The sequence below is a fragment of the Pelophylax lessonae genome, assembly GCF_965119305.1.
Source record: "Pelophylax lessonae genome assembly, contig: HAP1_SCAFFOLD_254, whole genome shotgun sequence".
In the NCBI taxonomy this organism is placed as follows: domain Eukaryota; kingdom Metazoa; phylum Chordata; class Amphibia; order Anura; family Ranidae; genus Pelophylax; species Pelophylax lessonae.
In genome coordinates this window covers 125,393-145,985 of record NW_028120085.1, presented here as the reverse complement: position 1 = coordinate 145,985, position 20,593 = coordinate 125,393, and the positions used below count along the sequence as shown (strand labels likewise).

The following is a 20,593-nucleotide window of genomic DNA, read 5'->3' as shown; positions in this document are numbered from 1 at the left end:
CATCATCTCCTCCTCATCCCATCATCTCCTCACCATCCCATCATCTCCTCACCATCCCATCATCTCCTCCCCATCCCATCATCTCCCCACCATCCCATCATCTCCCCACCATCCCATCATCTCCTCCCCATCCCATCATCTCCTCACCATCCCATCATCTCCTCACCATCCCATCATCTCCTCACCATCCCATCATCTCCTCACCGTCCCATCATCTCCTCACTGTCCCATCATCTCCTCCCCATCCCATCATCTCCTCACCATCCCATCATCTCCTCTCCATCCCATCATCTCCTCTCCATCCCATCATCTCCTCCCCATCCCATCATCTCCTCACCGTTCCATCATCTCCTCACTGTCCCATCATCTCCTCACCGTCCCATCATCTCCTCACCATCCCATCATCTCCTCACCATCCCATCATCTCCTCACCATCCCATCATCTCCTCCCCATCCCATCATCTCCTCACCATCCCATCATCTCCTCCTCATCCCATCATCTCCTCACCATCCCCATCATCTCCTCACCATCCCATCATCTCCTCCCCATCCCATCATCTCCTCACCATCCCCATCATCTCCTCACCATCCCATCATCTCCTCCTCATCCCATCATCTCCTCACCATCCCATCATCTCCTCACCATCCCATCATCTCCTCCCCATCCCATCATCTCCCCACCATCCCATCATCTCCCCACCATCCCATCATCTCCTCCCCATCCCATCATCTCCTCACCATCCCATCATCTCCTCACCATCCCATCATCTCCTCACCATCCCATCATCTCCTCCCCATCCCATCATCTCCTCACCGTCCCATCATCTCCTCACTGTCCCATCATCTCCTCCCCATCCCATCATCTCCTCACCATCCCATCATCTCCTCTCCATCCCATCATCTCCTCTCCATCCCATCATCTCCTCCCCATCCCATCATCTCCTCACCGTTCCATCATCTCCTCACTGTCCCATCATCTCCTCACCGTCCCATCATCTCCTCACCATCCCATCATCTCCTCACCATCCCATCATCTCCTCACTATCCCATCATCTCCTCCCCATCCCATCATCTCCTCACCATCCCATCATCTCCTCCCCATCCCATCATCTCCTCACCGTCCCATCATCTCCTCACCGTCCCATCATCTCCTCACCGTCCCATCATCTCCTCACCATCCCATCATCTCCTCACCATCCCATCATCTCCTCCCCATCCCATCATCTCCTCCCCATCCCATCATCTCCTCACCGTCCCATCATCTCCTCACTGTCCCATCATCTCCTCCCCATCCCATCATCTCCTCACCGTCCCATCATCTCCTCACTGTCCCATCATCTCCTCCCCATCCCATCATCTCCTCCCCATCCCATCATCTCCTCACCGTTCCATCATCTCCCCACCGTCCCATCATCTCCTCACCATCCCATCATCTCCTCACCGTCCCATCATCTCCTCACCATCCCATCATCTCCTCACCGTTCCATCATCTCCCCACCGTCCCATCATCTCCTCACCATCCCATCATCTCCTCCCCATCCCTTCATCTCCTCCCCATCCCATCATCTCCTCCCCATCCCATCATCTCCTCCCCATCCCATCATCTCCTCACCGTTCCATCATCTCCCCACCGTCCCATCATCTCCTCCTCATCCCATCATCTCCTCACCGTCCCATCATCTCCTCCCCATCCCTTCATCTCCTCCCCATCCCATCATCTCCTCCCCATCCCATCATCTCCTCACTGTCCCATCATCTCCTCACCGTTCCATCATCTCCTCCCCATCCCATCATCTCCTCACCGTTCCATCATCTCCCCACCGTCCCATCATCTCCTCACCATCCCATCATCTCCTCACCATCCCTTCATCTCCTCACCATCCCTTCATCTCCTCACCATCCCTTCATCTCCTCACCATCCCATCATCTCCTCACCGTCCCATCATCTCCTCACCATCCCATCATCTCCTCACCATCCCATCATCTCCTCACCATCCCTTCATCTCCTCACCATCCCCCCCCCACCGTCCCATCATCTCCTCACCGTCCCATCATCTCCTCACCGTCCCATCATCTCCTCACCGTCCCATCATATCCTCACCGTCCCATCATCTCCTCACCGTCCCATCATCTCCTCACCATCCCATCATCTCCTCACTGTCCCATCATCTCCTCACCGTCCCATCATCTCCTCACCGTCCCATCATCTCCTCACCATCCCATCATCTCCTCACCATCCCATCCCCCCCTCCCCATCCCATAATCTCCTCTCCATCCCATCCCCCCCTCCCCATCCCATCATCTCCCCACCATCCCATCATCTCCTCACCATCATCTCCTCACCATCCCATCATCTCCTCACCATCCCATCATCTCCTCACCTTCCCATCATCTCCTCACCGTCCCATCATCTCCTCACCGTCCCATCATCTCCTCACCGTCCCATCATCTCCTCACCATCCCATCATCTCCTCACCTTCCCATCATCTCCTCACCATCCCATCATCTCCTCACCGTCCCATCATCTCCTCACCATCCCATCATCTCCTCACCTTCCCATCATCTCCTCACCATCCCATCATCTCCTCACCGTCCCATCATCTCCTCACCGTCCCATCATCTCCTCCTCATCCCATCATCTCCTCGTCATCCCATCATCTCCTCCTCATCCCATCATCTCCTCACCATCCCATCATCTCCTCCTCATCCCATCATCTCCTCACCATCCCATCATCTCCTCACCATCCCATCATCTCCTCACCATCCCATCATCTCCCCACCATCCCATCATCTCCCCACCATCCCATCATCTCCTCCCCATCCCATCATCTCCTCACCATCCCATCATCTCCTCACCATCCCATCATCTCCTCACCATCCCATCATCTCCTCACCGTCCCATCATCTCCTCACCGTCCCACCATCTCCCCACCATCCCACCATCTCCCCACCATCCCATCATCTCCTCCTCATCCCATCATCTCCTCACCATCCCATCATCTCCTCACCATCCCATCATCTCCTCACCATCCCATCATCTCCTCACCATCCCATCATCTCCTCCCCATCCCATCATCTCCTCACTGTCCCATCATCTCTTCACCATCCCATCATCTCCCCCTTATCCCATCATCTCCTCACCGTCCCATCATCTCCTCCCCATCCCATCATCTCCCCATCCCATCATCTCCTCACTGTCCCATCATCTCCTCCCCATCCCATCATCTCCTCACCGTCCCATCATCTCCTCCCCATCCCATCATCTCCTCACCATCCCATCATCTCCTCCCCATCCCATCATCTCCTCACCATCCCATCATCTCCTCCTCATCCCATCATCTCCTCACCGTCCCATCATCTCCTCACCGTCCCATCATCTCTTCACCATCCCATCATCTCCCCCTTATCCCATCATCTCCTCACCGTCCCATCATCTCCTCCCCATCCCATCATCTCCCCATCCCATCATCTCCTCACTGTCCCATCATCTCCTCCCCATCCCATCATCTCCTCACCGTCCCATCATCTCCTCCCCATCCCATCATCTCCTCACCATCCCATCATCTCCTCCCCATCCCATCATCTCCTCACCATCCCATCATCTCCTCCCCATCCCATCATCTCCCCATCCCATCATCTCCTCACCATCCCATCCTCTCCTCACCATCCCATCATCTCCTCACCATCCCATCATCTCCTCCCCATCCCATCATCTCCTCACCATCCCATCATCTCCTCACCATCCCATCATCTCCTCACTGTCCCATCATTTCCCCACCCCCATCATCTCCTTACCATCCCATCATCTCCTCACCATCCCATCATCTCCTCCCCATCCCATCATCTCCTCACCATCCCCATCATCTCCTCACCATCCCATCATCTCCTCACCATCCCATCATCTCCTCCCCATCCCATCATCTCCTCACCATCCCCATCATCTCCTCACCATCCCATCATCTCCTCACCATCCCATCATCTCCTCCCCATCCCATCATCTCCTCACCATCCCCATCATCTCCTCACCATCCCATCATCTCCTCACCATCCCATCATCTCCTCACCGTCCCATCATCTCCTCACCGTCCCATCATCTCCTCCTCATCCCATCATCTCCTCACCGTCCCATCATCTCCTCACCATCCCATCATCTCCTCCCCATCCCATCATCTCCTCACCATCCCATCATCTCCTCACCGTTCCATCATCTCCCCACCGTCCCATCATCTCCTCACCATCCCATCATCTCCTCACCGTCCCATCATCTCCTCCCCATCCCTTCATCTCCTCCCCATCCCATCATCTCCTCCCCATCCCATCATCTCCTCCCCATCCCATCATCTCCTCACCGTTCCATCATCTCCCCACCGTCCCATCATCTCCTCACCATCCCATCATCTCCTCACCATCCCCATCATCTCCTCACCATCCCATCATCTCCTCCCCATCCCATCATCTCCTCACCATCCCATCATCTCCTCACCGTTCCATCATCTCCCCACCGTCCCATCATCTCCTCCCCATCCCATCATCTCCTCACCATCCCCATCATCTCCTCACCATCCCATCATCTCCTCCCCATCCCATCATCTCCTCACCATCCCATCATCTCCTCACCGTTCCATCATCTCCCCACCGTCCCATCATCTCCTCACCATCCCATCATCTCCTCACCATCCCATCATCTCCTCCCCATCCCTTCATCTCCTCCCCATCCCATCATCTCCTCCCCATCCCATCATCTCCTCCCCATCCCATCATCTCCTCACCGTTCCATCATCTCCCCACCGTCCCATCATCTCCTCACCATCCCATCATCTCCTCACCATCCCATCATCTCCTCACCATCCCATCATCTCCTCACCGTCCCATCATCTCCTCACCGTCCCATCATCTCCTCACTGTCCCATCATCTCCTCACTGTCCCATCATCTCCTCACCGTCCCATCATCTCCTCACCATCCCATCATCTCCTCACCGTCCCATCATCTCCTCACCATCCCATCATCTCCTCACCGTCCCATCATCTCCTCACCGTCCCATCATCTCCTCACCGTCCCATCATCTCCTCACCGTCCCATCATCTCCTCACTGTCCCATCATCTCCTCACTGTCCCATCATCTCCTCACCGTCCCATCATCTCCTCACCATCCCATCATCTCCTCACCATCCCATCATCTCCTCCCCATCCCATCATCTCCTCCCCTTCCCATCATCTCCTCCCCTTCCCATCATCTCCTCCCCGACCCATCATCTCCTCACCATCCCTTCATCTCCTCACCATCCCCCCCCCACCGTCCCATCATCTCCTCACCGTCCCATCATCTCCTCACCGTCCCATCATCTCCTCACCGTCCCATCATCTCCTCACCGTCCCATCATATCCTCAGCATCCCATCATCTCCTCACCGTCCCATCATCTCCTCACCGTCCCATCATCTCCTCACCGTCCCATCATCTCCTCACCATCCCACCCCCCCCTCCCCATCCCATAATCTCCTCTCCATCCCATCCCCCCCTCCCCATCCCATCATCTCCCCACCATCCCATCATCTCCTCACCATCATCTCCTCACCATCCCATCATCTCCTCCCCATCCCATCATCTCCTCACCATCCCCATCATGTCCTCCTCATCCCATCATCTCCTCACTGTCCCATCATCTCGTCCCCATCCCATCATCTCCTCACCGTCCCATCATCTCCTCCCCATCCCATCATCTCCTCACCATCCCATCATCTCCTCCCCATCCCATCATTTCCCCATCCCATCATCTCCCCATCCCATCATCTCCTCACCATCCCTTCATCTCCTCACCGTCCCATCATCTCCTCCCCATCCCATCATCTCCTCACTGTCCCATCATCTCCTCCCCATCCCATCATCTCCTCCCCATCCCATCATCTCCTCACTGTCCCATCATCTCCTCACTGTCCCATCATCTCCTCACCATCCCATCATCTCCTCCCCATCCCATCATCTCCTCACCGTCCCATCATCTCCTCACCGTCCCATCATCTCTTCACCATCCCATCATCTCCTCACCGTCCCATCATCTTTTCCCCATCCCATCATCTCCCCATCCCATCATCTCCTCACTGTCCCATCATCTCCTCCCCATCCCATCATCTCTTCACCATCCCATCATCTCCCCCTTATCCCATCATCTCCTCACCGTCCCATCATCTTTTCCCCATCCCATCATCTCCCCATCCCATCATCTCCTCACTGTCCCATCATCTCCTCACCATCCCATCATCTCCTCCCCATCCCATCATCTCCTCACCATCCCATCATCTCCTCCCCATCCCATCATCTCCTCACCATCCCATCATCTCCTCCCCATCCCATCATCTCCCCATCCCATCATCTCCTCACCATCCCATCCTCTCCTCCCCATCCCATCATCTCCTCACCATCCCATCATCTCCTCCCCATCCCATCATCTCCTCACCATCCCATCATCTCCTCCCCATCCCATCATCTCCCCATCCCATCATCTCCTCACCATCCCATCATCTCCTCACTGTCCCATCATCTCCCCACCCCCATCATCTCCTCACCATCCCATCATCTCCTCACCATCCCATCATCTCCTCCCCATCCCATCATCTCCTCACCATCCCCATCATCTCCTCACCATCCCCATCATCTCCTCCCCATCCCATCATCTCCTCACCATCCCATCATCTCCTCACCATCCCATCATCTCCTCACCGTCCCATCATCTCCTCCTCATCCCATCATCTCCTCCTCATCCCATCATCTCCTCCCCATCCCATCATCTCCTCACTGTCCCATCATCTCCTCCCCATCCCATCATCTCCTCCCCATCCCATCATCTCCTCACTGTCCCATCATCTCCTCACTGTCCCATCATCTCCTCACCATCCCACCCCCCCCTCCCCATCCCATAATCTCCTCTCCATCCCATCCCCCCCTCCCCATCCCATCATCTCCCCACCATCCCATCATCTCCTCACCATCCCATCATCTCCTCACCATCCCATCATCTCCTCCTCATCCCATCATCTCCTCACTGTCCCATCATCTCGTCCCCATCCCATCATCTCCTCACCATCCCCATCATCTCCTCCCCATCCCATCATCTCCTCACTGTCCCATCATCTCCTCACCATCCCATCATCTCCTCACCGTCCCATCATCTCCTCACTGTCCCATCATCTCCTCACCATCCCATCATCTCCTCACTGTCCGATCATCTCCTCACCGTCCCATCATCTCCTCCCCATCCCATCATCTCCTCACCATCCCATCATCTCCTCACCGTCCCATCATCTCCTCCCCATCCCATCATCTCCTCCCCATCCCATCATCTCCTCCCCATCCCATCATCTCCTCACTGGGATCCTGAAATCTGGGAATTGATTTTGCGGGGATCTTTGTCCCCGGATTGGTGGATCTGTTTGGCTCAGAACCTCTCTATATTCTGCCTTCATTGATGTGAATTGAAGCTCTCAGCAGTGTGCGGCGGTTTCTTTTTTTAGTATTGGTTGGAAGTCGCCGCCTCCGCTGATCATTTTATTGTAGCAATTCCATGGTGACAACTGCAATTTTCCCTGCAGATGGTTGTCAGCGCTGTGAATGACGGCGTCCAAATTACACGGCCATGACATTGGTGGTGGGAATTGTGCCGGAGGGGAGATTTCCTGGGGCCCCCCCCTCCCCCCGGGGCCCCGCTGTCATGCCGTCTCATTGTACAGCACAGCAGATGTTGGCGCTATATTAGAAATAATAATAAGAATTCTGCTGAGCCGTACTGCGACACGGACTATGGAGGCGACATGAAAGCCACGCCCCCTCAGGAATCACATATCCCGCGGAGGCGTGTCACTGTGACCAACAACCAATCGGAACTCACTTTACTGATACCAGACCGGTACAATTGGTTGCTATGGAAATCAGCATACCCCGGGGTGTGAAACATGTCATCCTCTCCATCCTCTCCCCTCTGCAGAGATACGTCTTCTATAAATCTCCCAGTGAAGTGAAGCCTCCGGAGGACCTCCAGGATCTGGGCGTTCGCTTCCTGCAGCCATTCGTCAATCTCCTCTCCAAGGGAACCTATTGGTGGATGAACTCCTTCATAAAGACCGCCCACAAGAAGCCGATCGACCTGAGAGCCATCGGGAAGCTACCAATCGCCATGAGAGCCGTCACCAACTACATCCTCCTAAACCACGCCTTCCAGGCTCAGAGGGTGAGTACAGCACAGTGTATAGAGCAGAGTATACAACATACAGCGCAGTGTACAGAGCAGAGTATACAACGTACAGCGCAGTGTACAGAGCAGAGTATACAACGTACAGCGCAGTGTACAGAGCAGAGTATACAACGTACAGCGCAGTGTACAGAGCAGAGTATACAACGTACAGCGCAGTGTACAGAGCTGAGTATACTACGTACAGCACAGTGTACAGAGCAGAGTATACAACGTACAGCGCAGTGTACAGAGCCGAGTATACAACGTACAGCACAGTGTACAGGGTGGAAGGGTGAGGAGTATTTAATGTACAGTACAGTGTTCAAGGTGGAGAGGTGAGGAGTATGTAATGTACAGCACAGTGTTCAGGGTGGTAGGGTGAGGAGTATATAATGTACAGCACAGTGTACAGGGTGGAGAGGTGATGAGTATATAATGTACAGCACAGTGTACAGGGTGGAAGGGTGAGGAGTATATAATGTACAGCACAGTGTACAGGGTGGAGAGGTGAGGAGTATATAATGTACAGCACAGTGTTCAGGGTGAAAGGGTGAGGAGTATATAATATACAGCACAGTGTACAGGGTGGAAAGGTGTGGAGTATATAATGTACAGCACAGTGTACAGGATGGAGAGGTGAGGAGTATATAATGTACAGCAAAGCGTACAGGATTGAGATGTGTGGAGTATGTAATGTACAGCACAGTGTACAGGGTGGAAGGGTGTGGAGTATATCATGTACAGCACAGTGTTCAGGGTGGAGAGGGGAGGAGTATATAATGTACAGCACAGTGTACAGGGTGGAAGGGTGAGGAGTATATAATGTACAGCACAGTGTTCAGGGTGGAGAGGGGAGGAGTATATAATGTACAGCACAGTGTACAGGGTGGAAGGGTGAGGAGTATATAATGTACAGCACAGTGTTCAGGGTGGAGGGATGTAGAGTATATAATGTACAGCACAGTGTACAGGTTGGAGGGATGTAGGGTATATAATGTACAGCACAGTGTTCAGGGTGGAGGGATGTAGAGTATATAATGTACAGCACAATGTTTAGGGTGGAAAGGTGAGGAGTATATAATGTACAGCACAGTGTACAGGGTGGAAGGGTGAGGAGTATATAATGTACAGCACAGTGTTCAGGGTGGAGGGATGTAGAGTATATAATGTACAGCACAATGTTTAGGGTGGAGAGGTGAGGAGTATATAATGTACAGCACAGTGTACAGGTTGGAGGGATGTAGAGTATATAATGTACAGCACAGTGTACAGGGTGGAAGGGTGAGGAGTATATAATGTACAGCACAGTGTTCAGGGTGGAGGGATGTAGAGTATATAATGTACAGCACAATGTTTAGGGTGGAGAGGTGAGGAGTATATAATGTACAGCACAGTGTTCAGGGTGGAGGGATGTAGAGTATATAATGTACAGCACAGTGATGAGTAGTCTGGCAGGGAATGCACAGATCTGATTGGTTTGTCGGTGGTGTCGCAGGGTAAGTCCTCCCCGTGCCCGGCGGGGGTGCGCTCCATCTGGTACGCGTTGTGTCACGCCTTCGGCCGGCCGCTCATCCTCAGCAGCATCTTCCGCATTCTGGCCGACATGTTGGGATTCGCCGGTCCGCTGTGTGTGTCCGGGATCGTCCATCACCTCAGCCGAGAAAACGAGACCTTCCACCCGCGGGTGAGTGTTCGGGGTGTACAGAGCCGGGTCTGGGTGAGTGTTCGGGGTGTACAGAGCCGGGTCTAGGTGAGTGTTCGGGGTGTACAGAGCCGGGTCTGGGTGAGTGTTCGGGGTGTGCAGAGCCGGGTCTGGGTGAGTGTTCGGGGTGTGCAGAGCCGGGTCTGGGTGAGTGTTCGGGGTGTACAGAGCCGGGTCTGGGTGAGTGTTCGGGGTGTACAGAGCCGGGTCTGGGTGAGTGTTCGGGGTGTGCAGAGCCGGGTCTGGGTGAGTGTTCGGGGTGTGCAGAGCCGGGTCTGGGTGAGTGTTTGGGATATACAGAGCCGGGTCTAGGTGAGTGTTCGGGGTGTGCAGTGCTGGGTCTTGGTGAGTGTTCGGGATATACAGAGCCGGGTCTAGGTGAGTGTTCGGGGTGTACAGAGCCGGGTCTGGGTGAGTGTTCGGGGTGTGTAGAGCCGGGTCTGGGTGAGTGTTCGGGGTGTACAGAGCCGGGTCTGGGTGAGTGTTCGGGGTGTACAGAGCCGGGTCTGGGTGAGTGTTCGGGGTGTGTAGAGCCGGGTCTGGGTGAGTGTTTGGGGTGTACAGAGCCGGGTCTGGGTGAGTGTTCGGGGTGTACAGAGCCGGGTCTGGGTGAGTGTTCGGGGTGTGCAGAGCCGGGTCTGGGTGAGTGTTCGGGGTGTACAGAGCCGGGTCTAGGTGAGTGTTCGGGGTGTACAGAGCCGGGTCTGGGTGAGTGTTCGGGGTGTACAGAGCCGGGTCTGGGTGAGTGTTCGGGGTGTGCAGAGCCGGGTCTAGGTGAGTGTTCGGGGTGTGCAGAGCCGGGTCTAGGTGAGTGTTCGGGGTGTGCAGAGCCGGGTCTGGGTGAGTGTTCGGGGTGTGCAGAGCCGGGTCTGGGTGAGTGTTCGGGGTGTGCAGAGCCGGGTCTGGGTGAGTGTTTGGGATATACAGAGCCGGGTCTAGGTGAGTGTTCGGGGTGTACAGAGCCGGGTCTGGGTGAGTGTTCGGGGTGTACAGAGCCGGGTCTGGGAGAGTGTTCGGGGTGTACAGTGCCGGGTCTGGGTGAGTGTTCGGGGTGTACAGAGCCGGGTCTAGGTGAGTGTTCGGGGTGTGCAGAGCCGGGTCTGGGTGAGTGTTCGGGGTGTGCAGAGCCGGGTCTGGGTGAGTGTTTGGGATATACAGAGCCGGGTCTAGGTGAGTGTTCGGGGTGTACAGAGCCGGGTCTGGGTGAGTGTTCGGGGTGTACAGAGCCGGGTCTGGGAGAGTGTTCGGGGTGTACAGTGCCGGGTCTGGGTGAGTGTTCGGGGTGTACAGAGCCGGGTCTGGGTGAGTGTTCGGGGTGCGCAGTGCCGGGTCTGGGTGAGTGTTCGGGGTGTACAGAGCCGGGTCTGGGAGAGTGTTCGGGGTGTACAGTGCCGGGTCTGGGTGAGTGTTCGGGGTGTACAGTGCCGGGTCTGGGTGAGTGTTCGGGGTGTACAGTGCCGGGTCTGGGTGAGTGCTCGGGGTGCACAGTGCCGGGTCTGGGTGAGTGTTCGGGGTGTACAGAGCCGGGTCTAGGTGAGTGTTCGGGTGTACAGAGCCGGGTCTGGGTGAGTGTTCGGGGTGTACAGAGCCGGGTCTGGGTGAGTGTTCAGGGTGTGCAGAGCCGGGTCTGGGTGAGTGTTCAGGGTGTGCAGAGCCGGTCTGGGTGATTGTTCGGGGTGTGTAGAGCCGGGTCTGGGTGAGTGTTCAGGGTGTGCAGAGCCGGTCTGGGTGATTGTTCGGGGTGTGCAGAGCCGGGTCTGGGTGAGTGTTCGGGGTGTGCAGAGCCGGGTCTGGGAGAGTGTTCAGGGTGTGCAGAGCCGGGTCTGGGTGAGTGTTCGGGGTCTGCAGAGCCGGGTCTGGGAGAGTGTTCGGGGTGTGTAGAGCCGGGTCTGGGTGAGTGTTCAGGGTGTGCAGAGCCGGGTCTGGGTGAGTGTTCAGGGTGTGCAGAGCCGGTCTGGGTGATTGTTCGGGGTGTGTAGAGCCGGGTCTGGGTGAGTGTTCAGGGTGTGCAGAGCCGGTCTGGGTGATTGTTCGGGGTGTGCAGAGCCGGGTCTGGGTGAGTGTTCGGGGTGTGCAGAGCCGGGTCTGGGAGAGTGTTCAGGGTGTGCAGAGCCGGGTCTGGGTGAGTGTTCGGGGTCTGCAGAGCCGGGTCTGGGAGAGTGTTTAGGGTGTGCAGTGCTGGGTCTGGGTGAGTGTTCGGGGTGTGCAGAGCCGGGTCTGGGAGAGTGTTCGGGGTGTGTAGAGCCGGGTCTGGGAGAGTGTTTGGGTGTGCAGAGCCGGGTCTGGGTGAGTGTTCGGGGTGTGTAGAGCCGGGTCTGGGAGAGTGTTCGGGGTGTGTAGAGCCGGGTCTGGGTGAGTGTTCGGGGTCTGCAGAGCCGGGTCTGGGAGAGTGTTTAGGGTGTGCAGTGCTGGGTCTGGGTGAGTGTTCGGGGTGTGCAGAGCCGGGTCTGGGAGAGTGTTCGGGGTGTGTAGAGCCGGGTCTGGGTGAATGTTCGGGGTGTGCAGAGCCAGGTCTGGGTGAGTGTTCGGGGTCTGCAGAGCTGGGTCTTGGAGAGTGTTCGGGGTGTGCAGAGCCGGGTCTGGGTGGTCAGGAGACCTGGGGGGTGTCAGTGGATCTGAGAGTTTCTGGAGATCTTAGTATAATGGAACCGTGACCCATGCTGTGTTTGTGGACTTCCGTCAGTATACGGCTTCCTCCAGTCTTGAACATAGAAATCAGCTTTTCCAGCCGCCCCCATACAAAGCTAGCCGACAACTTAGCTTGTTCTGGAATCCTCTCCTTTATTGAACAGTCACACAGAATTTATATACAGCATGGACCTTCCTCTCCTGATCAGATTATCACACACAGGTCAGGGGTTGCCTGATTACATTATCATATGCATATGAAATTGTATATAGAAATAGAATTAACCTGAACTAATTATCTAACCATCTGGACAGAACAATGTGAGGTCATTAACAAATAACAATGGGACAGACAGGCTTAACAGAATCCACATCACACCTCAATACACAGACAATAGGAAGAGACCACCAGTGACAGACTGTCCGTCTCTGACACTGAAGGACATGGAACAGAGGACAATGTGATTGGCTCTTTCAATGAACATGTTCAGAATCAAACAGGCCAGGAATAGTCCTCACATATTTCTCGAGACACAGCCGACAAACGCTGTCCCACTTGTAACAATCCAAACCGTATTCTCAGTGTCCATTAAGTATCTGTCTTTCACTCCCAGTGATGCTGAGCACCATCACATATCTCCCCCCCCCCCCCAAAGGTAGACTAATCCAGGTACCAGACCTCCAATCGGTCTGTGTCTGAGTTAGTCGGGTAACAAGTCCCAAAGAGTCAATCCATCATGGCAGCTTCCCTGACAAAGTTCCACATAGTTTGTAAGTTTGTCCCGGCAGGGCGCATGGAGCTCTCATAGCCGACCAGTCTGTGGAAGTCTGGTTTGGGCAGGCCAGACTGGGCTTCTCGGTCACCCTGTGTCCCTAATAGACACAGGGTGACTTACACATAAGAGGAGCCTAGGGGGCTGAGAGAGGGATTTCCCAACCTCTCTAAGGTAAGCTGGGTTCCACGGGCCGCCCAACCAAAGTGACTCCCGTCACATCTCTCCCCTTCAGAAGGAGACTAACGCAGGAGGGGACCCCAAATGGGTTGACTTTGAAGGTAGTCTGTAGTTCCAGTCCCCCAATGTCTGTACCCACCCAGTACCCCAAACAAATTGTCCCGAACAGAGCGTTACTCACCCAGCCAACCTCTGCCTCTCTCGTAGAACATACCCGCTGCGGGGGAGAATTGCCCCAGCTTCCTGGAACTCTGTAGCTGTTGCAGGTGCTGGGCAGAGGTTGGTAGCACTCTGCCCTGTTGCCAGCACTTCTGCTGGAGAAGTTCCTTGTAACTCCACAGATGGTGCTGGCAGGAAATCCCAGGTCCCTGTCAGTGGTGTAGGAGAAAGGCCGGCTGCCTCTTCTCTCAGGGAGGCTGAAGCTGCTGTTGGTGTTGGGCAGAGCTCAGTTAGGCCCTGATGCCAGCTGTTCTGCTGGGAAGTAAACTGAAAATCTTAAAACAGCCCTCACATATTTCTCAGGACACATGGCCGACAAACATCACTGTCCCACTTGAAACAATCCAAACCACAGGTCGGGGTGTGGGGAGGGTTTTGGGGTATAAGGAGGGTGTTGGGGTGTGGGGAGGGTGTCGGGATGTGGGGATGGTGTTGGGGTATAAGGGGGTGTTGGGGTATAAGGGGGGTGTTGGGGTGTGGGGAAGGTGTCAGGGGGTGGGGGGAGGGTGTTGGGGTATAAGGGGGGTGTTGGGGTGTGGGGAGGGTGTCAGGGGGTGGGAGGAGGGTGTTGGGGTATAAGGGGGGTGTGGGGAGGGTGTCGGGGGTGGGTGTTGGGGTATAAGGGGGGTGGCGGGGTGTGGGGAGGGTGTTGGGGTGTGGGGAGGGTGTCAGGGTATAAGGAGGGTGTTGGGGTATAAGGGGGTTGTTGGGGTATAAGGGGGGTGTAGGGGTGTGGGGAAGGTGTCGGGGTGTCAGTGTCTGTATGGCAGTGAGTGTTGCAGTAATTGGAGTCACACCATCAGAGATTTCATATCAGAGCTCCTCCTATCAGACATTCCATATCAGAGCTCCTCCTATCAGACATTCCATATCAGAGCTCCTCCTATCAGACATTCCATATCAGAGCTCCTCCTATCAAACATTCCATATAAGAGCTCCTCCTATAAGACATTCCATATCAGAGCTCCTCCTATCAGACATTCCATATCAGAGCTCCTCCTATCAGACATTCCATATCAGAGCTCCTCCTATCAGACATTCCATATCAGAGCTCCTCCTATCAGACGTTCCATATCAGAGCTCCTCCTATCAGACATTCCATATCAGAGCTCCTCCTATCAGACATTCCATATCAGAGCTCCTCCTATCAGACATTCCATATCAGAGCTCCTCCTATCAGACCTTTCATATCAGAGCTCCTCCTATCAGACATTCCATATCAGAGCTCCTCCTATCAGACCTTCCATATCAGAGCTCCTCCTATCAGATGTTCCATATCAGAGCTCCTCCTATCAGATGTTCCATATCAGAGCTCCTCCTATCAGACATTCGGTATCAGAGCTCCTCCTGTCAGACGTTCCATAGCAGAGCTCCTCCTATCAGACATTCCGTATCAGAGCTCCTCCTATCAGACGTTCCATAGCAGAGCTCCTCCTATCAGACATTCCGTATCAGAGCTCCTCCTATCAGACATTCCATATCAGAGCTCCTCCTATCAGACATTCCATATCAGAGCTCCTCCTATCAGACATTCCGTATCAGAGCTCCTCCTATCAGACGTTCCATAGCAGAGCTCCTCCTATCAGACATTCCGTATCAGAGCTCCTCCTATCAGACATTCCATATCAGAGCTCCTCCTATCAGACGTTCCATAGCAGAGCTCCTCCTATCAGACATTCCATATCAGAGCTCCTCCTATCAGACATTCCATATCAGAGCTCCTCCTATCAGACATTCCATATCAGAGCTCCTCCTATCAGACCTTTCATATCAGAGCTCCTCCTATCAGACATTCCATATCAGAGCTCCTCCTATCAGACCTTCTATATCAGAGCTCCTCCTATCAGATGTTCCATATCAGAGCTCCTCCTATCAGACATTCCATATCAGAGCTCCTCCTATCAGACGAGGATTTGGTTGGATATTCGGGAGAAAAACAAAATGACACAAAATATACCAGAATGTAATCCTATAAAATAATCATTACACCCCTCCCCCCATCCCCACACACACTTCTCCCCCCCCCCTCCCCCCATCCCCACACACACTTCTCACCCCCCCCCTCTATAATATCTTACAATATGAGATGATTTTTCTGTGGAAATTTAAAGATATACACACCCAAATGTCAACCCATTGGCTACAAACTGCCATCTTGGTAGTAGATCTGCGTTGTACTCGTATCCCTCCAATGGGAGATTTCCTTTCTGACCCATTTTGAAGTATTGTGAATATGTCAGTTTGTAGCCAATGGGATGATATTTGGGTGTGTATACCTTTAAATTTCCACAGAAAAATCATCTCATATTGTAAGATATCATAGAGGGGGGGGGTGAGAAGTGTGTGTGGGGGAGGGGAGGGGGTGTAATGATTATTTTATAGATTACTGTGACGGGAGTCACTTTGGTTGGGGGGCTGTGTACCCCAGCTTACCTTAGAGAGGTTGGGAAATCCCTGTCTCCGCCCCCTAGGTCCCTCTCATGTGTAAGTCCCCCTTTGTCTATTAGGGGGGAGGGGTGGACAAGGAAATGATGGACTTCATGGACACAGAATATGGTTTGGATTACTTCTAATGGTTCTAATGGGACAATAATAATTATCTCTAGAAACCTATGAAGATTGCTCCACACAGTCAGATTCATATCAGATGGTAATATCATCCGCTCACCCACCTGTCCTCCACACATCGCTGACTATGCTGATATACTCACCTGTTATCTACAATGGGTTCTGTGTTTACACTTCTGATAATGTGTATTCCATGTACTTCAATGTCAGAGATGGACAGTCTGTCACTGGTGGTCTCTTCCTATTGACTGTATAATGGGGTGTTCTTTGTTTATACTTAGGATTAGGGATCGACCGATTATCCCCACCACCGATATATTGGGGGCCAATATGCACTTTCCCCGATATATCGGAATCGGCCCCTCAGGTTACCGATATTGCCGATATTTAGGGAAAGTGCTGCAGCTAGAGGCATCACCCCGGTATCGGCGTCCATAGCCGACGGTCAGCTGTCTTGTAATGACAACCTATGTGGCTGAGAAGCCGCTCGGCTGTCATTCCAAGGAGCGGGAGGGGACGTCTCCCCCCCCCCCTCCTGCCGCATTTTGCAGTTCGCCCGGGTCTCCCGTCCCACCGGGACCCCCGAGCATCCTACCTCCACCGCCACCGAAGACCCAATCAAAGTCGCATTCGGCTCTGCTCGGGTCTCCATGTAAACCCGGAAGTGATGTCATGACCTCACTTCCGGGTACTCAGCGACAAATTAAAAAAAAATGACAGCATTTAAAAGAATGCTTTTTGGTGCCAAGGAGGGGTTTGAGGTCTTTTAGACCCCCAGATCTCTCCACAACAGTACCTGTGAAAATAAAAAAAAAAAATTTAATGTCCGAAAATATCGTCCGATATCGGCTGATATCGATATCCAATGACCAAAATATCGGTATCGCACTAAAAAAAACAATATCGGTCAATCACTACTTAGGATAATGTGTCATTTTGTATTGTGTTTTAGCCTTGTTGCCGGCAGTCTGGTCTTCCAGTCTGGTGTAAGTGCGCTGAGTTAATTAGCATGTGAATGATAACCTTGTCTAGATGGGATTAGCCATGAGTCAGCTGTACCTCGTTATCTAACCATTGTGTGATGTTTTGGGTAAATATTCAGCTCATTCTTCATGTAGTGACTGACATACTTCTCAAGTGTATAAAAATCTGTTTCTTGTTCAATAAAGAGTTAGCTGTTTTCAGATACATACAAGCTAAGTTCAGGCTAGTTTTGTATGGGGGCGGCTGGAACCTCTATATATGTTCAGACTGGAGGAAGCCGTATACTGACAGAAGCCCACAAGTACAGTGTGGGGGCGGCGGTTCCGTTACATTCTGTTATATTTTGTGTCATTCTATTTTTCTCCTGAATATCCAACCAAATCCTCGTCTGATGATGTGACTCCAGTAGCGATTCAGTGAATGGAAGGGGGGGGGGGTGTTGCTAACTGACTCTGGAGATGGGAGGAAGCAGTAGGGGGGGAGGGGGGGTCAATTATAGACCCGTCATTGGATGACTCTGGGACCTCAGAGGAGACATTCATCACCCCCCCCCTAGAAAGACAACAATCTCCATCCGTTATCTCCGGACACAAAGAGAGCCGTATTCACTGCAACCCCCACCGAGCGCCCTTCACCCAACAAATATATCACATGGGGGGCAATATTCACTACAACCCCCACCGAGCACCCTTCATCCACTACAACTCCCACCAAGTGCCCTTCATCCACTACAACCCCCCCTGAGCACCCTTCATCCACTACAACCCCCATGAGCGCCCTTCATCCACTACAACTCCCACCAAGTGCCCTTCATCCACTACAACCCCCCCTGAGCACCCTTCATCCACTACAACCCCCACCGAGCACCCTTCATCCACTACAACACCCACCGAGTGCCCTTCATCCACTACAACCCCCACCAAGCGCCCTTCATCCACTACAACTCCCACGAGCACCCATCATCCACTACAACCCCCTCTGAGCACCCTTCATCCACTACAACCCCCTCTGAGCACCCTTCATCCACTACAACCCCCACTGAGCACCCTTCATCCACTACAACCCCCACCGAGCACCCTTCATCCACTACAACCCCCACCGAGGGCCCTTCATCCACTACAACCCCCACCGAGCGCCCTTCATCCACTACAACTCCTATGAAGGGGGGGAGGGAGTGTATGATGGGGTCCCTGTCTGTGAAGGGGGGAGGGGGTGTATGACGGGGTCCCCTCTATGGATGATGAGATGATTGGCTGTGTGTGGAGGATGTGATGTTGGGGGGAGTATTGGTATAATTATTGATTATCCGCGTTGTGATTGCGGTGGGTGACTCCCCTCCCCCTCTCTAGTATTGGTATAATTATTGATTATCCGGGTTCTGATTGCGATGGGTGATTTCCCTCCCCCTCTCTAGTATTGGTATAATTATTGATTATCCGGGTTCTGATCATAGTGGGTGCTCCCCTCCCCCTCTCTAGTATTGGTATAATTATTGATTATCCGGGTTCTGATCATAAGTGGGTGCTCCCCTCCCCCTCTCTAGTATTGGTATAATTATTGATTATCCGGGTTCTGATCGTAGTGGGTGCTCCCCTCCCCCTCTCTAGTATTGGTATAATTATTGATTATCCGGGTTCTGATCGTAGTGGGTGCTCCCCTCCCCCTTTCTAGTATTGGTATAATTATTGATTATCCAGGTTCTGATTGCGGTGGGTGCTCCCCTCCCCCTCTCTAGTATTGGTATAATTATTGATTATCCGGGTTCTGATCGTAGTGGGTGCTCCCCTCCCCCTCTCTAGTATTGGTATAATTATTGATTATCCGGGTTCTGATCGTAGTGGGTGCTCCCCTCCCCCTCTCTAGTATTGGTATAATTATTGATTATCTGGGTTCTGATTGCGGTGGGTGACTCCCCTCCCCCTCTCTAGTATTGATATAATTATTGATTATCTGGGTTCTAATTGCGATGGGTGACTCCTCTCCCCCTCTCTGTCATCTCACAGAAGATATTTTTCGGGGTCTCGTTCATCTCATCAGAGGAGTTCCTGGCGAACGCCTATGTCCTGGCCGTCCTCCTCTTCTTCGCTCTCCTCCTGCAGAGAACGTTCCTCCAAGCCTCCTACTACGTCGCCATCGAGACCGGGATCAACCTGCGCGGAGCCATCCAGGTGAGTAACTCCGCCCCTGGGGGAGGGGCTGCAACTGTCGGCAGCCAATAAGGTAGGTTATTTTTCCAGCACATGGTGGGATGAGCTTCTGATTGGCTGCTTTTAATAAAATCACAGAGCCTGAAGAGAAGTCCTCGCCATCCCCTGTATGGCTCTCTGCAGCAGCTGAAAGCTGCCGGGAGGGGGGAGGGAGAGGAGAAGAAGCCGGCTTTCAGCTGCTGCAGAGAGCCATACAGGGGATTGGTTCCAGTAATTATCCCCGCCCCCACCAACACCAATCACCCTCCCTGCCAACTTCAGATTCACCCTGCTGGTCTGCGCCCCCTACAGGAGGACGAGGGGTGCCCCCTTATCCCTGGCTGTGATATATTAACCACTTCTGGACCGGAAGATTTACCCCTCTTCTTAACAATCGCCATTTGCGATTTGGCACTGCGTTACTTTAACTGTCAATTGCGCGGTCCTGCGACGCTTTACCTAAATAAAATTGATGTCCTTTTTTTCCCACAAGCAGAGATTTCTTTTGGTGGTATTTGATCACCTGTGCGATTTTTATTTTTTATGCTTTAAACAAAAAAAGAGCGACAATTCTGAAAAAAAAACAAAAACAAAAAACAATATTTTTCACTCTCTGCTATAAAACGTTCCAAATACAAAAAATGTAAAAATCTAATTTTTTCAACATTTTAGGCCAAATTTGTATTCTGTTACGTATTTTTGTAAAAAAAATCCCAATAAGCGTATTTTGATTGGTTTCTGCAAAAAGTTATCGCATTTACAAACTACGGGAAAGATTTATGTCATTTATTTTTTACTAGTAATGGCGGTGGTCTGCGGTTTTTCTTTGTGGGACTGCGACATTGCCACGGACAGATTGGACCCCTAACTGACATTTTTGGGGGTACCAGTGACATTACTACAGTAATCAGTGCTAAAAATATGCACTGTCACTGTACTAATGACACTGGCAAGGAAGGGGTTAACATCAGGGATGATCAAAGAGTTAAATGTGTCCATAGGGGGTGTTTTCTAACTGTGTGGGGGATGGGCTCACCGGATGAACACAGAGATCTGTGTCCCTCAATAGGAGGATCTCTGTGTTCATCACTGGCAGAACAGCGGACCGACATTCTGTCTCCATTGAGA

The 20,593-nt window shown here is 52.9% G+C and overlaps 1 protein-coding gene across 1 annotated transcript in view; it reads left to right on the top strand.

The window, feature by feature from the left end:
• The window catches only part of ABCC8 (ATP binding cassette subfamily C member 8), a 199,386-nt gene that overhangs the window by 71,111 nt on the left and 107,682 nt on the right, over positions 1-20,593 (top strand). Inside the window, exons 5-7 of the mRNA XM_082276046.1 lie at positions 7,980-8,222; positions 9,721-9,909; positions 19,283-19,447. Of these exons, the coding sequence (XP_082132172.1) occupies positions 7,980-8,222; positions 9,721-9,909; positions 19,283-19,447 (597 nt within the window). The remainder of the gene's footprint in view (positions 1-7,979; positions 8,223-9,720; positions 9,910-19,282; positions 19,448-20,593) is intronic.